The sequence below is a fragment of the Silene latifolia genome, chromosome Y (assembly GCF_048544455.1).
Source record: "Silene latifolia isolate original U9 population chromosome Y, ASM4854445v1, whole genome shotgun sequence".
Lineage (NCBI taxonomy): Eukaryota > Viridiplantae > Streptophyta > Magnoliopsida > Caryophyllales > Caryophyllaceae > Silene > Silene latifolia.
The window spans coordinates 148,482,154-148,498,970 of NC_133538.1; the positions used below are offsets into that span (position 1 = coordinate 148,482,154).

A 16,817-nucleotide genomic window follows, 5' to 3' on the forward strand; every position below is an offset into this window, starting at 1 on the left:
TTAGACTTGGAGGAGGGGAATTAGATCCCTTCAAATCCTTACACCTCCATTTCCCTCCATCCTTATTTGCTATCCAAATAAAGGATTTTAAATCTCCTAGTCTTCCTCCCTTTCTTTTCCCTCCAAATATCTAAATTCAAATACACTCTCAAAGTTTCAAACCTAACAAGGGAATGCCAAATTGGACTTGATCCTTCAACAACACTTCCTTCTCAGTTGGGCTTAGCCCATCAAGAATTATGCATTAATGAGTTATGACTTCCGATTGGGCCATTTCCCACCATGGTTAAAATTCTCGTTTCATATGTTTTAGGTCATCTAAGATGTATCGGTATCGCTAGAAGCCAATAAGTGATATCGCAATGCGTCAAGGTCAAAGTATTGCCCAAGACGGCCAATCAGAAATCAGCCAGCTCGAGGACCCAAAGATTCACAGATGTTTCACCAACCATGTTTTCTTCCCATGACAAAAGCACTTTTCGAGGCCTAATTTTATTTTATTTTGAAAGAAGGATGGCCTAATTTTATTTTATTTTGAAAGAAGGATAAATAAAGTCGATCGTTTATTCATTAAAATGATACGAAACTGATGATATAACATTAAAATAGGTATAAGAGCATCTCTATAAAAACTGCGAAATATCCACAACTTAGTCAGAGATGATCACATCGAGTACAATTCCAAGATATTGTGTTAACTGCAACCCAAACACATTCGATTCTGTGATTTCATACCTTGTTTAGAACGTGTGAGGTTTCTTGGGAATTTTATCAGAGATGTTATGTCAGAGGTCAAAAGCTTAGTAGTTTTGATTCTTGATTTTATCTCGCGTACTAATACTGGGGTTAGCGATCCTTACACTCTTGAAATAGATTTTTACAAACCTCCGATTAGTCGGTGTACAGTGTTTACAATGATTCTATCATAGGGGAGAGTCTGAATCATTTGGAGGAGTGTATCAGTTATCAACGTTGGATATTTGGCACACAGGTGTACAGTGTTTACAATGATTCTATCATCGGGGAGAGTCTGAATCATTTGGAGGAGTATCAGTTATCAACGTTGGATATTCGGCACACAGATGTTGGATCTGTGAGTTTCCTAGGTCTTGAATATGAATAACACACTACTCTGATTCTCATCGGACTACTATATCTAGTCACGAAATGGCTTATAGAAGAATCTAGCAACAAGAGTTTTAGAAGTCAGTTTTCATTTCATTCATGATCCTCACATATTTGCTCAACTCGCTCTACTAATTGTAGACAACAACATTTCGTGACTCCAAAGAAAAATACCTTCAAAGAGCCATTGTTTGTTTCAGAAGGAAAAGAATTACAGCTTCACCAACAAAATATGTACAGACACGAGCAATTACATTCCCATTATTGGCCTTGTTTACTCATTGCAAGCATGTACAGAATCAATCGTAAAATGGAGGGTTTAAATTTGGCATAGGAGCTAAAAAGACATACCCTGTGGATAGCTTGAACAAAACTCGCTTATTTAGATGGGAGTTTGGAATCCCTCAATAAAATTCTTGCAGGAGTTGTACAACGCTACCATGATACCGTAGTACAAAGCTCAAACAATCTGAACAATGCTGATAATTTCCCGACATTTTATAAGAAATCAATAAGCCAAAACATTATGAGAACTCCACAAGACTGAAACCAAGCAACATGTCACCTTGAGTAACATCCCGTTGACATTATGGCCAACTTCGGACATTTGTATCTAAATGTCTCAAGGTGGTTTTTGCCAATGGCTTCTCCTTAAATCCCTCCATTCGCTCAGATGAAATAGGTTGATCACATCAGTAATGAACTACAACTAGTTCTCGTTTCTTTTAAAAACCATTAGAAATTACGAATCATCCGTTCATATTATTCAGATAAAAAGATACATTCAAGCAAGAACCTTAAACAAGATCATCATAGTCAATAGAAACATATTTACTTGTATAATATAACGAATTATTATTGATACATTTGACTACAAAATTACAACACAAATTACACGCAGTAAATCAATGTAACCAAAAATAAAATAAAATGTACATACCTTCTTAATTAGTCCAAATACTAACAAATAAAGAAGGCAAAAACTTGGAAAAGACAGTATCGCAATTAGCCCTCGTATCTTAAAGCACCACATGGATTTACTGGTAAGACCGTCTTACACAAGACTTGTTCACGCGAAAAAAAACTGAAAATCAAAACCCTTTAGAAGCAGTCTGTTTAAGAAGAGCGGGGTTATCAGCCATAGAAAGACAATACTTCGCAATTTCTCTGAAATTAGGAACACTTCTCATATCAACAACAGTACCATCCTTCAGAGTAATAACAATATCACCCCATTCACCAATAAACCTAGGTACAACCTGAACATCTTTGATGACTTTATAAGAGAAATCACTCCTATCTTGTCCAGTAAAACCAGAAATGACAGTGACTCTTAAATTAGTAAACCTGTACCTCAAGAAAAATGCCCTTGAAACAGCAGCTAGGGTTAATGGAAGCCATAGAAGAGTAAAACCCAGGAGTAAATTAGCAACTAAATCACCATAATGAGCACCAGCATCAAAAAAGATGATTTCTTTGGCGGTTTTGTTGTCAATGGTGGTGGGTTTGTTCGTTGGGGAAGAAACATGGATTTTTGTGATGGGTCTAATTGGGTTATTCAAGGTGGGTTTTAAAAGGTAAAGGTTGAGTCTTTTAGGTTGGTTTGTTGTTGTAAAAGGGCGATGTGACAGAATTGAGGTGGTGGTGGTGGTTGTTGTTGTTGCCGTGGAGGACATTGTGGTTCTTTTCAGGTTTATTGAAAGAACAAGAGAGTAGGGAAAAGTGGATGAGGTATTCAGGTATTGCACATCAATGGGCACCCCATATTACCTCTCTCTTTTTCTCATTGTCCACCTCATTTTCCACTAACTTATTCACCTATCCTCTCCATTTCACATACTCCCTCCTATTCTGATTGTTGGTTCCTCTTTTCTTTTCCATGTGGGTTAGGGTGTTTTGTGTGGTCCAAATTTATTTTCTTAATTTTGGTGTCTAAAAGAAAGGTAACCAACAATCAGACTAGGAGGGAATATATCTTTCTACATCAATGGAGCACCCCAAGAGCTCCCTTCACATGGCCACCACACAATATTTCCCATCTAATATTAATTTATTACTCCCTCCAATTCTATATTTTCTTCCCCTTGTTTGTGGGCACGAGAATTAAGGAGATGAATAAAATAAAAGTAAAAAGATGGGTGGAGTTTAGTGGTTGGAGAGAGGGATGAATAATTATGAGTTAAATAAGGAATGGTGGGGCCAAAACATTAAGGAAAGTAATAAAATATGAGTAAAAGAGTTGGGTGGAGTTTGATGATAGGAGAGAGAAATTAATAAAATAAGAGTAAAAGTTTCCAAAATAAGAAAGAGAAGAAAACCTAAATAATCCGTTTTAGGAAATAGGGAAGAAAATATAGAATAGGAGGGAGTATTTACTATCCGATTATCAATTAAAGTCGGTTACTCGGTACTGAATATTTTTTAAAGTGTATGTATTTTTTAAAGAGTTGGGTGGAGTTTGGTGATAGGAGAGAGAAATGAATAAAAGTTTCCAAAATAAGAAAGGGGAAGAAAACCTGAATAATCCGTTTTAGGAAATAGAAAAGAAAATATAGAATAGGAGGGAGTATTTACTATCCGATTATCAATTAAAGTCGGTTACTCGGTACTGAATATTTTTTATTGCGTATGTATTTATTAATTAAAAAAAAAATTAAGATTAGTAAAATATTCAAAATAAAACATAACATTAATTATCATAGAATTTCAAATATTACATGGAGGGATTAAAAAAAAAAAAATACAAGCAACAAAATTAAAAAGTGCAAACAATTAAACTAAGCGTTCATTCATAATCAAACTTATGACGATTTTGCCATAAATTTTCAACCAAATCTTTCTGCAGTGCGTTATGAACATTTCTATCCCAAGCTTCATTTCTTCTCTCCATATACCGCTCCAAACTCAAATTATTATATCGTCCGGGTTGGACGGTAAATGAGCCACCCCTGCTAGATGATGCGCCAGCAGACTGAATGTTATCTTCCTCGAATATCTTATTGTCCTTGTAATTTTGGAAAGTATCTCGTTCATCCTCAACAATCATATTGTGTAGAATAATGCATGTTAGCATTATTTTCCATAAAAACTTTCACTCCAAAAAAGAGCGGGTCTTTTGATTACAGCAAAAATTGTAAAACGCCAAAAGCACGCTCAACGTCTTTTCTCACCGATTTTTGACGTTTTGTGAACAAATCATCCTTCGGAGATATTTGGAGCCGAATTGCGGGCATGACCACTGACCATTTAGGATATATCCCATCAGTGAGATAATACCCTTTATTGCCATTCACATTATAAGTAACCTCAGGTGCTTTACCTTGATAAATATCGTCAAATACCAGGGAACGATTCAACACATTGATACCTTTCCTTTACCTTTTGTTACTTGCTCCGCTTCATCTTCATCATCGTCATCATCATCTCCTCCTTGGACCGTTTCAACTTCTTGCGATATAATCGGTGTTTTGTTACTACTACCATCTCCTCCTGGAGTTGTTGGATATTGCTCAATGTTTTGAGACATTGAAATACCTATTCCGGGTGAATTATTTAAAATATGTTGAGACACCAGAAAGGTATTTCTAGGCGACGAATTATACAAATTGTGTTGAGTAGGATATTCGTTATTATTGGAACCTCTTTGGGTGAGAAAATCATGGAATGCGGATTGAAATAAAGGATCGTTTAGTATATTTGATCGAAAAGAATGGGTTGATTTGTATTTTGACTCATGTTTCTTTGGTGTTTATTTCCATAATTAGGATGGTTTGGATCCATAGTTATGAATATTTTTTGTAGGATATTGGATAAGACAAGTATAAAATTTGATGATAGTTAGATATTTGAGTATATTTGTTAGAATATATGCTAGAATTATGATATATTTATAGTGAAAAATTTTACAACTGGTTTTTTTTAAAAATTTAAAGTTTTCACAAATAAAAATAAAATAAATGAAAAAAGTAGCCGTTAGTAATTAATAGCCGTTGCATATTGAATTTTTGATTCTTGTGAATGTGCATTTTTGTGCAATACCGTCAAAATGGACAATGGTGGGGGCATTTATTGCCAAAAGCCCTTATTTTATCAGTTCCAAGACTATACAACTGGATGTACAATGAGCATTGTACAACCAAGGTTATTTTAGTCTTTTTTCAAATATTTTTGCAAAAAAAAGGGTAACGTAATTCAATTTTCAATCTAATCCTCATTCATTCTCTGACTGTTTCCATATTTTTCTAACTTCTCTTCCTCCATCATTCAGTTAATGAATCATCTTCTCCCTTAAATTATTATAATTAATTGATTATGCGGAACTGAGCATCATCTTGAAGGAATTTTTTTATCCAAAATTTATAATGCATGAAAATAGTTGAAGCTCGTATTATTTTACATTAGCTCGTATTCTTATCTGAATATCTTGTATTCTTATGTGCTCGTATTTTAAAGCTCATGATCATTTTAAGCTCGTATTCTTATCTTAATAGCTCGTATTCTTATGTGCTCGTATTTTAAAGCTCGTGTTCTTTTTACTTTAGCTCGTATTCTTATCTTAATAGCTCGTATACTTATGTGCTCGTCTTTTTAAGTTCGTGATCCTTTTAAGCTCGTATTCTTTTTACATTAGTTCATATTCTTATTTTAATAGCTCGTATTCTTAGGTGCTCGTATTTTTTAGTTCGTATTCTTTTAATAATAGTTCGTATGATTGCTGTAGAAATTTACCTCAAAGTATTATTAGATGCATTTTTCCTTCCTGATGATGATATAAATTGCTTCTCGTTCACGAAATATTGTTAGATGCTTTTTTCCTCCATGATGATGTAAATTGCTTCTCTTTCACCATTTTCGAATCAAAATTATGGAGAAGAGAGATTTGTCGACTGTCGTTTAAGAGAAATTTAGAGAACAGAAGGAGGAGGGTTTGTCGACTGAAGAGAAATCAAAATTAGGGGAAAAGGAGATGCGTAGGATTTTTTTTTTTTTTATTGGGCTTAGATAGATATATATAGTATATGGGCCTGTTGTACAATGCTACTGTACAACAAGATGTAGGATCCTATTTGTGTTATTTTATTATTGTGGTGGGGGCTAATTTTCTATCATTTGGATAAGACAAATTCCACATTGGTTAACCTCCCCACATGTGATGACATAGCAAGTTTGGGGCACCAATTTTTAACCAGTGTGAATGCTCCAACAGACTGGAGGACAATTGCGTGGCTTATCATTAGCCAATCGTCCTTTAAAGTCATCCCCTATTATTCTAAAGATTTAAGAAAAATGATATGTTTTTACACCAAAATGCATATCTAAGACCATTGTCAAGCAAGGTCGCCTCAATTATATCGCTATCCATTTTTACTCTTAATCTTACCTAGGGACGAACCTAGGATTTTATATACGGGGTAGCGAAATTTTTAATTATTATTTCTTGGCTTAAAAGAAATGCAGATGAACATAGTTTTTTTATGATATAAAATTTGCTTTTGTCAATTCGAAAAGACAATTTTTATCGCGCTTATTTCTTGGGCCCGAGCCTAGATATGGCAATCCGGGCCGGACTAATGAGGGCGGCACGGGCACGACACGAGTCGGGCACGAGCATGACACGACACGGATGAAGAGTACTGACGGCACGAGAACGACACGAACGGGTTGGAGGCGGGCCGCGGCTGCGTTTTTTGGGAATTCCCTTGCCCAGGCACGGCACGGCCCAAGCACGGAGGGTCCGCCACGAACCAGGCACGGTGGGCCTAGCACGGCACGGCCGAAAATTGGCCCGTTTCTTAATTATTTAATTAAATTCCTTTCTTTTAATATTGTTTTTTTAATTATTTAATTAAATCTAGTACATTAAAAGTACAAGTAATTAACTAATGAAGACATCAAGTAAATTAATATTTAATAAAATATATATTTAAATCACTAATATTAATTATTTATATAATCAAAAAGTATTTAGAAAAAAAAATACTAAGGTTATTGGCTCGCCTACGTGCTAGGCATGATTAGCTCATGGGCCAGGCACGGCCCGAGCACGAAACTGGGCGTGTCAGGAGCGGGCCGCGGCGAGGGTTTGAGTGAGTGGGCCAGGCACGGCCAGTCCAATATCCGTGCTGGGCCGGACCATTTTTGTGGAAAGGCACGATGGGCCGACATGCGGCCCGACCCAGCACGACCCAATGCCAACTCTACCGAGCCCTTACGCCCCTAAGTCCTAGTTGTTTAGCGTTTCTAGTGACCTAATTGAAAAATATATAATCATTCGTCTCAATTGTTTATTTACCTCGATTAAATTATCACTCGAATAAAATAGGTCGATAAATGATTGAAGAGAAGGAATAAAAAGTACTTCGTAATCATTTGTAAAATATTATAGTCGTATATAATTGGAAATACTATGTAATTACTTCATATTTTTCATAATGTAAATTGTTGAAGAGTTGGTAATTAAACAATACGGAGTATAAAATTAGGGAAATATAAACTCATTTGGAAGGAAAGCAGTCTCTCGAGTTAGCTAATGTGAAGAAAAAAAAAGCTTTTAGTGAGGATAGAACACGGCTGGTTTAGGAGGAAGAGCATAAGCCCACAACTTTACCACTAGAGTATACGTATGATGATGCTAATAATGCGGTCTTATTGTATCTTATTTCTCCATTACTGCTATAGATTTTGGGGTCGCATAACTTCATCTTCCTCGTTCATTTTCCTGAGTTTGGGGTAGCAGCTGCTACCCCTTGCTACTGCTTGGGTTCGCATCTAATCTTACTTTATTTATCTTGACTTATCAACCCAATCATTTTTCATTTCTATGGAAAATATATATTCCCTAGTATATATTTTCTGTTTCATGTATATACGTATCTTATGGTTACCTTGTTTGTAGGATATTTTCTTGACTAAGGTTTATGTTGTATTAGTATATATTCGACGTTTGTATTCCGTCTGCTAACCAAGATAATAATATTGATTACGGCTATAAGCCTTACCTTCACATCTTCCCTGTTCTCCATTTTATCATGGTATCATCGGAGCAGGATTGATCCTTGATTTTATTCTCAAAGAAACACAAATTCACATAATTTTCTTTTAATTCCAAATGACAAAACATGGCGATGCCAGTTTCGATGACGGCAAGAAAGTGAATGACGGCGTAATGGCCATACCGCCATTATCTCCGCTATTTCTCCACCCTTCCGATAGTCCGGGTCTCAAACTGACTCAGACAATATTTGATGGTGATAATTATGACTTATGGGCCGATGCGTTTCGAAACGGACTTGATGCCAAGAACAAGTTAGGTTTTATTGACGGGGCCGTCAAGAAACCGACAGCAGAAGGATCGTATGAGGCGATAGCATGGCGCCAATGCAATGCTATGGTTAAAGGCTGGCTACGGAGTGTCATTGATGAAAAACTGCACTCCAGTATAACGTTTTCAGCAGCCACCGTCCTTGAAATTTGGAACGAGTTGAAGGAGCGCTACTCCGCAGGTAATGCTCCTCGAATTCATCAACTCAAAAGTGAATTGAACGAGTGTAGGCAAGGGACTCGCTCAGTCGTGGAGTACTACACCCACTTGAAGACCATTTGGGATGAATTGGCGAAATACAGTCGTGTACCGGACTGTACTTGTGGTGCAGCAACTGCTTTTGTCAAGGAGAAAGAGGAAGAGAAGGTACATCAGTTTATTATGGGCCTCAACACCGCATTATATGATCATATTCGATCGAACTTGTTAATGGAAGACAACCTCACCTCATTGAGTCGTGCCTATGCGTTGGTTTTACGAGAAGAACGTCACAAGACCGTGACTCGTGTTCGAGAAGAGCAAACAGAGATGGCTATGGCGACTCGTGCCGAGTCAGGTCGTGGCCGTGGTGCCCCCTCACTGTCCGAACAAAAGGAATATGAACCTCCCCGTTGTACCCATTGCAAGAAGTGGTATCATACAGAAGATAATTATTGGGAAAAGCTGGGCATAAACGGCAGGGGACGCGGCAGAGGCAGAAGAGGTGGCCGCGGAGGAGGTCGTGGTGGACGCGGCAATCAGCACCAGGTGGCCAATGCAGCGAGCACGAGTGAAAGTGAATCATCCAAGAAAGATTTGACAATGGATGAAATCGAGCAGTTAAGATTACTTCTTGGTACCAAGACGGAAGGTAATAAAAAATTAACAGGTACGAACCACATAAAATTGACTGATTGGATGCTTGACAGTGGTGCTTCGCACCACATGACGGGATGTAGAGAATTGCTTAATGATGCGTGGCAGGGAGAACCGTCTAATGTAGGGTTGCCAGACGGGTCGACAATTGTTGCTCGAGAACACGGGAAAGTTTTTTTGAATAAAAATTTCGAGCTTCAGGATGTCTTATTTGTTCCAAATTTAACCTGCCATCTCATTTCAATTCAGCAACTTATCCGTGAAAATAATTGCTTTGTGATTTTTAATGCTAATCATTGTATAATACAGGACCAATCTACGAAGATGGAGATTGGACGGGGTGAGCAACGCGACGGAGTCTACTACATGACACGGGTTGAAGAAGTGGCAGCAAGGACAGCAGTAGATGAAGGGCGACTGTGGCATCGGAGATTAGGTCATCCTTCATGCAACATTTTTCCGTCTTTAAGTACTTTAGTTCACAAACATTTATCTTTTAATTCCGAACATGCTTGTGATCCTTGTTGTCGTGCTAAGCAAACCCGCTCAAGTTTTAAACTTAATAATAAACGGCATGCTATTTTATTTAGTTTGATTCATTGTGACATATGGGGGCCGTATCATGCTAGTAGTTTATCCGGTGCTCATTATTTTTTGACCATTGTGGATGATCATAGTAGGAGTGTTTGGGTTCATCTCATGAAAGACAAAGGAGAAGTTGGGGATTTGATGGTATTTTTCTGTAAAATGGTTAACACGCAATTTGGAAAACAAGTAAAAATTGTTCAAAGCGACAATGGTACTGAATTTTTATCTAGGCAATTGAAACATTTTTACAATGAAAATGGTATTCTTTTCCAAACTAGTACCATAGATACACCTCAACAGAATGGACGGGTAGAGCGTAAACATCGACAAATTTTAGAGAAAGCAAGAGCTTTACGTTTTCAAGCTAATCTACCTATCGAATTTTGGGGGGAATGTGTCTTGGTAGCTGCGTATTTAATAAACAGAACCCCAACACCATTATTACAAGGAAGGACCCCCTACGAACTTCTATATGGACAATCACCCAATTTAGACAACCTACGTGTCCTAGGATGTTTAGCCTATGCCCACAATAAACAACGACCGAAGGATAAGTTTAAGGAACGGGGAACACGGTGTATTTTTATTGGGTATCCCAAGAGTCAAAAGGGATGGAAATTGTTTGATTTGAAAACTCGACGAGTGTTTGTATCACGTGATGTCGTATTTTATGAGCACGTTTTTCCGTATAATGTGAGTCCTCATGCAACCTTGGAGCGGCATGTTGATCTTGGGGAGAATGGGTATGTCGATTTTCCACAAATTTGGATAATAGTTCCCAAGGGGAGGAGTTAACTGATGACACACGTGATGATGCACCAAATGAGGAGATATTTGTTGATGATTGTCTGGAGTCTGGTCGAGATGATGCTAATGTTCAAGGGACAGATACTGATAATAATGTCGAAGAAGGGGCTGAAATGGAGGACGAAGAGCCGAGATTGGGCAGAGGAGAAAGACAAAAATTTGAACCGGCTTGGAAGAAAGACTACATTTGCAAGTCAACCCGTGTCATGTCAGCTAAAGATGCTCACACGCTCCAAGCTCCGTCTTCCTCGAAAGGTACTCGCTATCCAATGATTAATTATGTCACAAGTAGTTGTTTTTCACTTTGTCACAGAAATTTTATTGGTGCCATTGATGCCGTGAAAGAACCTCGTACTTATTTCGAAGCCGTCAAGAATGACGAATGGAAGGAAGCAATGGCAAATGAAATTCAAGCATTGGAGAAAAATGGTACTTGGACAATTGTTGACCTACCCGAAGGGAAAAGACCAATAGGCTGCAAATGGGTCTACAAAGTCAAGCATAAGGCAGACTGGACCATTGAGAGGTACAAAGCCCGGTTAGTAGCGCAGGGATTCACTCAAGTTGAAGGAGTGGATTATCACGAGACATTTGCTCCGGTAGCGAAAATGACGAGTGTCCGCATCTTATTAGCAGTAGCCGTAGCAAGAAACTGGAACATCACTCAACTTGATGTAAATAATGCATTCCTACATGGCGATTTAAGCGAAGAAGTTTATATGAAATTACCACCGGGTTTCGTCGCTACAGGGCCACGCAAGGTATGTCGATTGTTGAAATCTTTATACGGATTAAAGCAAGCATCGCGAAATTGGTTCGCAAAGTTGACAGGTGCCTTGAAGGGGTACGGTTTCACACAGTCAATCGCGGATTACTCCTTGTTCACGATGAATAAGGGAGGCGTGTTCCTTGGAGTCTTGGTCTATGTCGATGATATGATAGTGGTTAGTGATAACAATGAAGCTTGTGATAATTTAAAGCAGTTTCTGAATATCAAGTTTGGAATCAAAGACTTGGGACGGCTCAAGTATTTCTTAGGGATAGAGGTAGCACATGGTCAATCGGGTTTATTCTTGTGTCAACGGAAATATGCCATGGAAATAATCAAGGAGGCAAAGATGGAGGGAGCCAAACCTGTTAATACTCCAATTCCACAAAATCATCAATTGGCACTTGCTACAGGACATGTTTTGAAAGACCCGATGGTGTATCGAAGACTAGTAGGCCGTTTAGTGTATCTGACCATCACGCGGCCTGACTTGGTTTACGTTGTGCATACTCTGTCACAATTTGTCCACGAACCCCGCAAAGAACATATGGATGCTGCACTTCGCGTTATTCGTTATATAAAAGAAAGTCCGGGTAAGGGTATTGTGATGCATAAAGACGCGACTTTCCAACTTCATGGGTATTCGGACTTTGATTATGCTCGATGCCCATTAACGCGAATGTCTTTGACGGGGTACTTTGTTTCGCTAGGCCACACACCCATTTCTTGGCGAGCTAAAAAGCAACACACCGTGGCAAAGTCATCTTCCGAAGCGGAATACCGTGCACTCGCAGCAGTGACGAGTGAGCTACTTTGGGTTAAGTCTTTCCTTCACTCACTCGGCATCAAACATGAGCAGCCCATGTTAGTACTATGTGATAATCAGGCGGCTATGCACATTGCAAAAAATCCCGTGTTCCATGATCGAACAAAACACATTGAAGTAGATTGCCATTTTGTTCGTCATCATTTAGTCAGCAAGAATATTGAAACGAGGCATGTCAGAAGCAAAGAACAAATAGCGGACCTTTTCACCAAGGCCCTTGGAGGAGAAGCGTTTGTTTACTTGCAGCGTAAGTTGGGCATTCGACTACCAAATGCTCCAACTTAAGGGGGAGTATGGAAAATATATATTCCCTAGTATATATTTTCTGTTTCATGTATATACGTATCTTATGGTTACCTTGTTTGTAGGATATTTTCTTGACTAGGGTTTATGTTGTATTAGTATATATTCGACGTTTGTATTCCGTCTGTTAACCAAGATAATAATATTGATTACGGCTATAAGCCTTACCTTCACATCTTCCCTGTTCTCCATTTTATCAATTTCCAACAATTTCAATCATTTTCCACATTCTCTATCTTATCAAACCTTCTCTCATACCTCTTTTTAATTACCATTTAACTAGTATAAATCCCGTGCTACAGCATGATATTTCTTATATTTGGTTTATAAAGAGGCACTCTTAATAAAACTAATTGCATAAATTAACTATATTTTTATTTAATGTTATAATGTACTAAATACTCCCTTTATTCAACTCTAAACACAACATTTCCCTTTTACACGTTTGTCAATGCACGATTCGTAACGTAAATATCTTTAGTTTTACATTATGAAAAAAATATAAAAAATGTGTGTTCTTATCGTACTCTTAAAGGTGAATCAAACAAGAATCCACATGACCATATTTTTTCTTATAGATCGCAAGGAATCGTAAAGATACTCTTTACTTATAAATAGTGTCAAAAAAGGAAATGGGTGATTATCCTACTCAACCTCGTGGTTGACAGTGTATTCATGAACACATGTGATGAACCATAAATGGGGAGCAGACTTGCAGGTGCTTGAGACTAGCTGACTTGGGAGCATTGGGACGTGAGCTCGACTTGGACCATAGTTGCTGTCTAGATCACTTAGTTGACTTATACAACTTTATTTATGTAATTTCCGATGCGTATGATCGGTCCGTTTCGTATTCACAAATAAATAGATGTGGTCGTTGGTCACGGTCGAATCAAAACACAATTTATAGCTTAACAAGCAACTCTACAATTAGTAAAGAGGCAAGTAAAGGTCGGATCCCAAGGGACGGGAGTTGAAATGAGATTTCTATTGTAACTAGCGGTGTCTAAGGGGTGTCATAAATTGGGTTGATGTAGAAGGTTACTAAACTAGAATAACAATGAAAATAAACAAGCAAGATGAATAAAAAGGGGTGTAAACAATTGATTAAAGGCACTAGGGTGTCATGGGATCATAGGGGAATCATGGGATATGATCATGCAAACATGTTCTCAAATTATAAGCAAGCAATTATTGTTGTGATGGATTGAGTTGGGTTATATCTTACAATCCTAGGAAAGTTTGGGTCCCGGAGCCGAATCGATTAGATTGTACAACACCTACAAGTCGACTTAATCTTCCCTACTCAACAACATGCATGGTCTAATGAGACTCGAGTTGGGTTATGTCTTACAAGTCTCATTGAAAAGATAGGAGATGATAGTAAATGCAAGGATTCATAGGCTTAGCATTTCATCAAGTATAACATGTGCATGAGTTGAGATCAAAACAAGCAAGCAAATAAAGCATGAAAGCATATTAATTTAAGCATGAATCATTCCCCATGTTGGTTTCCCTAATCACCCATTAACCCTAGCTAAGAGACTACTCACTCATTATCATGTTGATCATGCTAGCAAGGTTGTCAATCATACTAACAATATGAAACATGATGAATAAATGAAAGTAATTAACAATAATTAAAAAGGGATTAAGAGATTATACCTACTAATGATTCCAATAATAAAGCAAGAATAATAGAAGTACTTGAATGCTAGATTGAGAGGTTGTCAATCTCCCAATAATAACCCAAATAATCTTCAATTACCCAAAATAAAGGATGAACAAAAGAGAGATTAAAGAACTAAAACTTGGATTAAAACTTGATTAATACTTGATTACAATATTGAAGAGAGTTTTGATTGATATTAACTACACTAATTATTGATAAGAAGAACATGCTCCTCTAATTAGCCTAATGGGGTATTTATAGTGAAAATTAGGGAGGATGCATTAGGGTTAACTAAGGGCTAAACTAGTAATTACACTTTTTAAGTTGAGCAAGGAGGACCGGTATTTTCTCGAGAGAAGGGCTTCTCTTTTCGTAGCTTGAAGAAGGCAATCCGTGCTGTGAAGAAATCCGGGCGGAATAAGGTCGGGACGGCCGGATTTGGGCGATGGAATCCGAGCGGATTATGGGGAATCCGGACGGATTGTTGAGGGGGAATCCGAGCGGATTCTGGCAAGGGACGCTCGGATTGTGCAGGACGGACGGATTGCTGGCAATCCGGATTGTCGATCGACAAGATAGTAACTTCTTCTTTTTCTTCCCTTTTCTTCATAAATTCCTTGGGGATTTCCTTGGGGACTCAAGGATCTTTCCTCAACATTGCTCTTCTACTATGGTATGTACAAAGGCCTTCTAATCTTGTCTCTCCTTGATGCTTGGTCATTGGATTCGATCAATTTAGTCTTGTTTTGCCATGAAAATGCAAGATTCTTACTCCTTTCCTACCAAGGGATCAAAATCTCAAAGAATATGCAAAACAAAGAACTAAAGATAAGAAATGACCCAAATAAGCACTAAAAATCATGGAAACAAGGCTAATTCGGGGGCTAAATATGCGCCAATTATGGTCACATCAAATATCCCCAAACCGAACCTTTGCTCGTCCCGAGTAAAGAGGTGACAAAGACTAGGACCAATACTAACCTATCCTAATAATATAGCCGATATGAGACAATTAGCGGGTCTCACTCCGCCCCTTCAACTCACAACAAGACAACCATGAGGTAGGATGCCTTCTTGCAAGGCAAGGTGGGTCTTGCCAAAATGGCGACACATCCAAACATTAAAGCACACAAAAACACATAATGGATGCATCTACAAAAGAATTGCCACTTTCCTCATCTAAGTGGCGGAAATTATCTACAAGGGAAGCAATTCAAGGGTACACAATCCTTCATAGATGCAATTTGTTCAAACTACTAAGCCTAGAAGGATACCAATAAATCACCTCCAAAATGTGTCAAGCTAGGGTACCTTTGTCCTCAATCGTTAAATGCTTTTGTCAAGAGTAGACTCCCTATGGTGTTAGAAATACTGGAGGATCGCGGAATTCCCCCTCTTGCCTAGACAAGAAGAAGGGTCGTCCCCTCTCTACCATGCACAAAAATGGATATGATGGATAAAGGGATCGATAGTATTTGAGTTTCATTTTGGGAGTTTGCTTTTGTTTTTGTTTTCCCCCCCAATTTCTTGTGGCATATAACATTTGAGAACACTTTCTTTTTGCCATTTCTTTTTGATTTTTGGCAGTTCAATACTTGACAATTTTTTTTGCATTTTCTTTTGAACATTTTCAAAGTCACCCCAATTAGTAACGAGGGTGCCTTGTATTTGAAGCTTAGGAGTTCTATTTTTGCTCCTCTTTTCATTTGATGCATTTTTGCAAACTTTCTTTCACTTTTCATTTCATTGAACTCAAATTGATTTCTTTTTGTGCCCATTCCCTTTGATGACAAAAATGTGGTAGAACATGGATGATGGTTGTATGCATGGTTTCAAGGGTCACCTTGGAATAAACGGTAGCTAAGGAGTTATCACACCATAAGGTACTCTTGACTCGGCCTTAAACCATGGGTCAAAGGATACTAGTATGACACATCCTAGGGTGTTTTACAAGTATTCTAACAAGCAAAGTCTTAAGAAGAAAAAGCATCTACTAGGGCCTATATACACTTGTCAAGCTTCCCAAGTAGACGGTTTCGCAAAATTTTTCTAACATGCAAACTACATGCCATGATGCAACTACCATATAAACATCCTAATGCATATGATTCTACCAACTAATATGACAAACAATCTAAATGCAAGTCCTAAGTTCACATTGTTGTACCGCATCAATCAAAATGAAGCCACATAGTCATTAACATAAAGAGGAAAAAGGAGATTGGAAAGATCATACCATGCGGTCTTCAATATCCTCATGTCTCGGATGTGGCGTAGTCAATCAATGTGAACAAGGATAAAACAAACACAATATATACAAAACAATATATACAAAGGAAATGAACTTGTTTTTGGGTTTTCAATTTTTTTCAATTTTTATGATTTTTGAAATAATAGTTAAATCTTAGAATTCCCATCCCCACACTAATATGGGCATTGTCCTCAATGGCCAAAATGATGGAAATTATGCAAAGATGATGCATGATTTCTACACTAAATGCAATTCTACACTAAGTTACACTACATAATGCATGGTTTTTGTTATGACGGA

General features: G+C 37.8%; 1 protein-coding gene across 1 annotated transcript; it reads right to left on the reverse strand.

The window, feature by feature from the left end:
- Window positions 1–2,216: 2,216 nt before the first annotated feature.
- Window positions 2,217–2,801, reverse strand: LOC141629155 (uncharacterized). The gene has a single exon (XM_074442201.1). It carries the CDS (start codon window positions 2,799–2,801, stop codon window positions 2,217–2,219), a length of 585 nt encoding a protein of 194 aa, XP_074298302.1.
- Window positions 2,802–16,817: the final 14,016 nt, after the last annotated feature.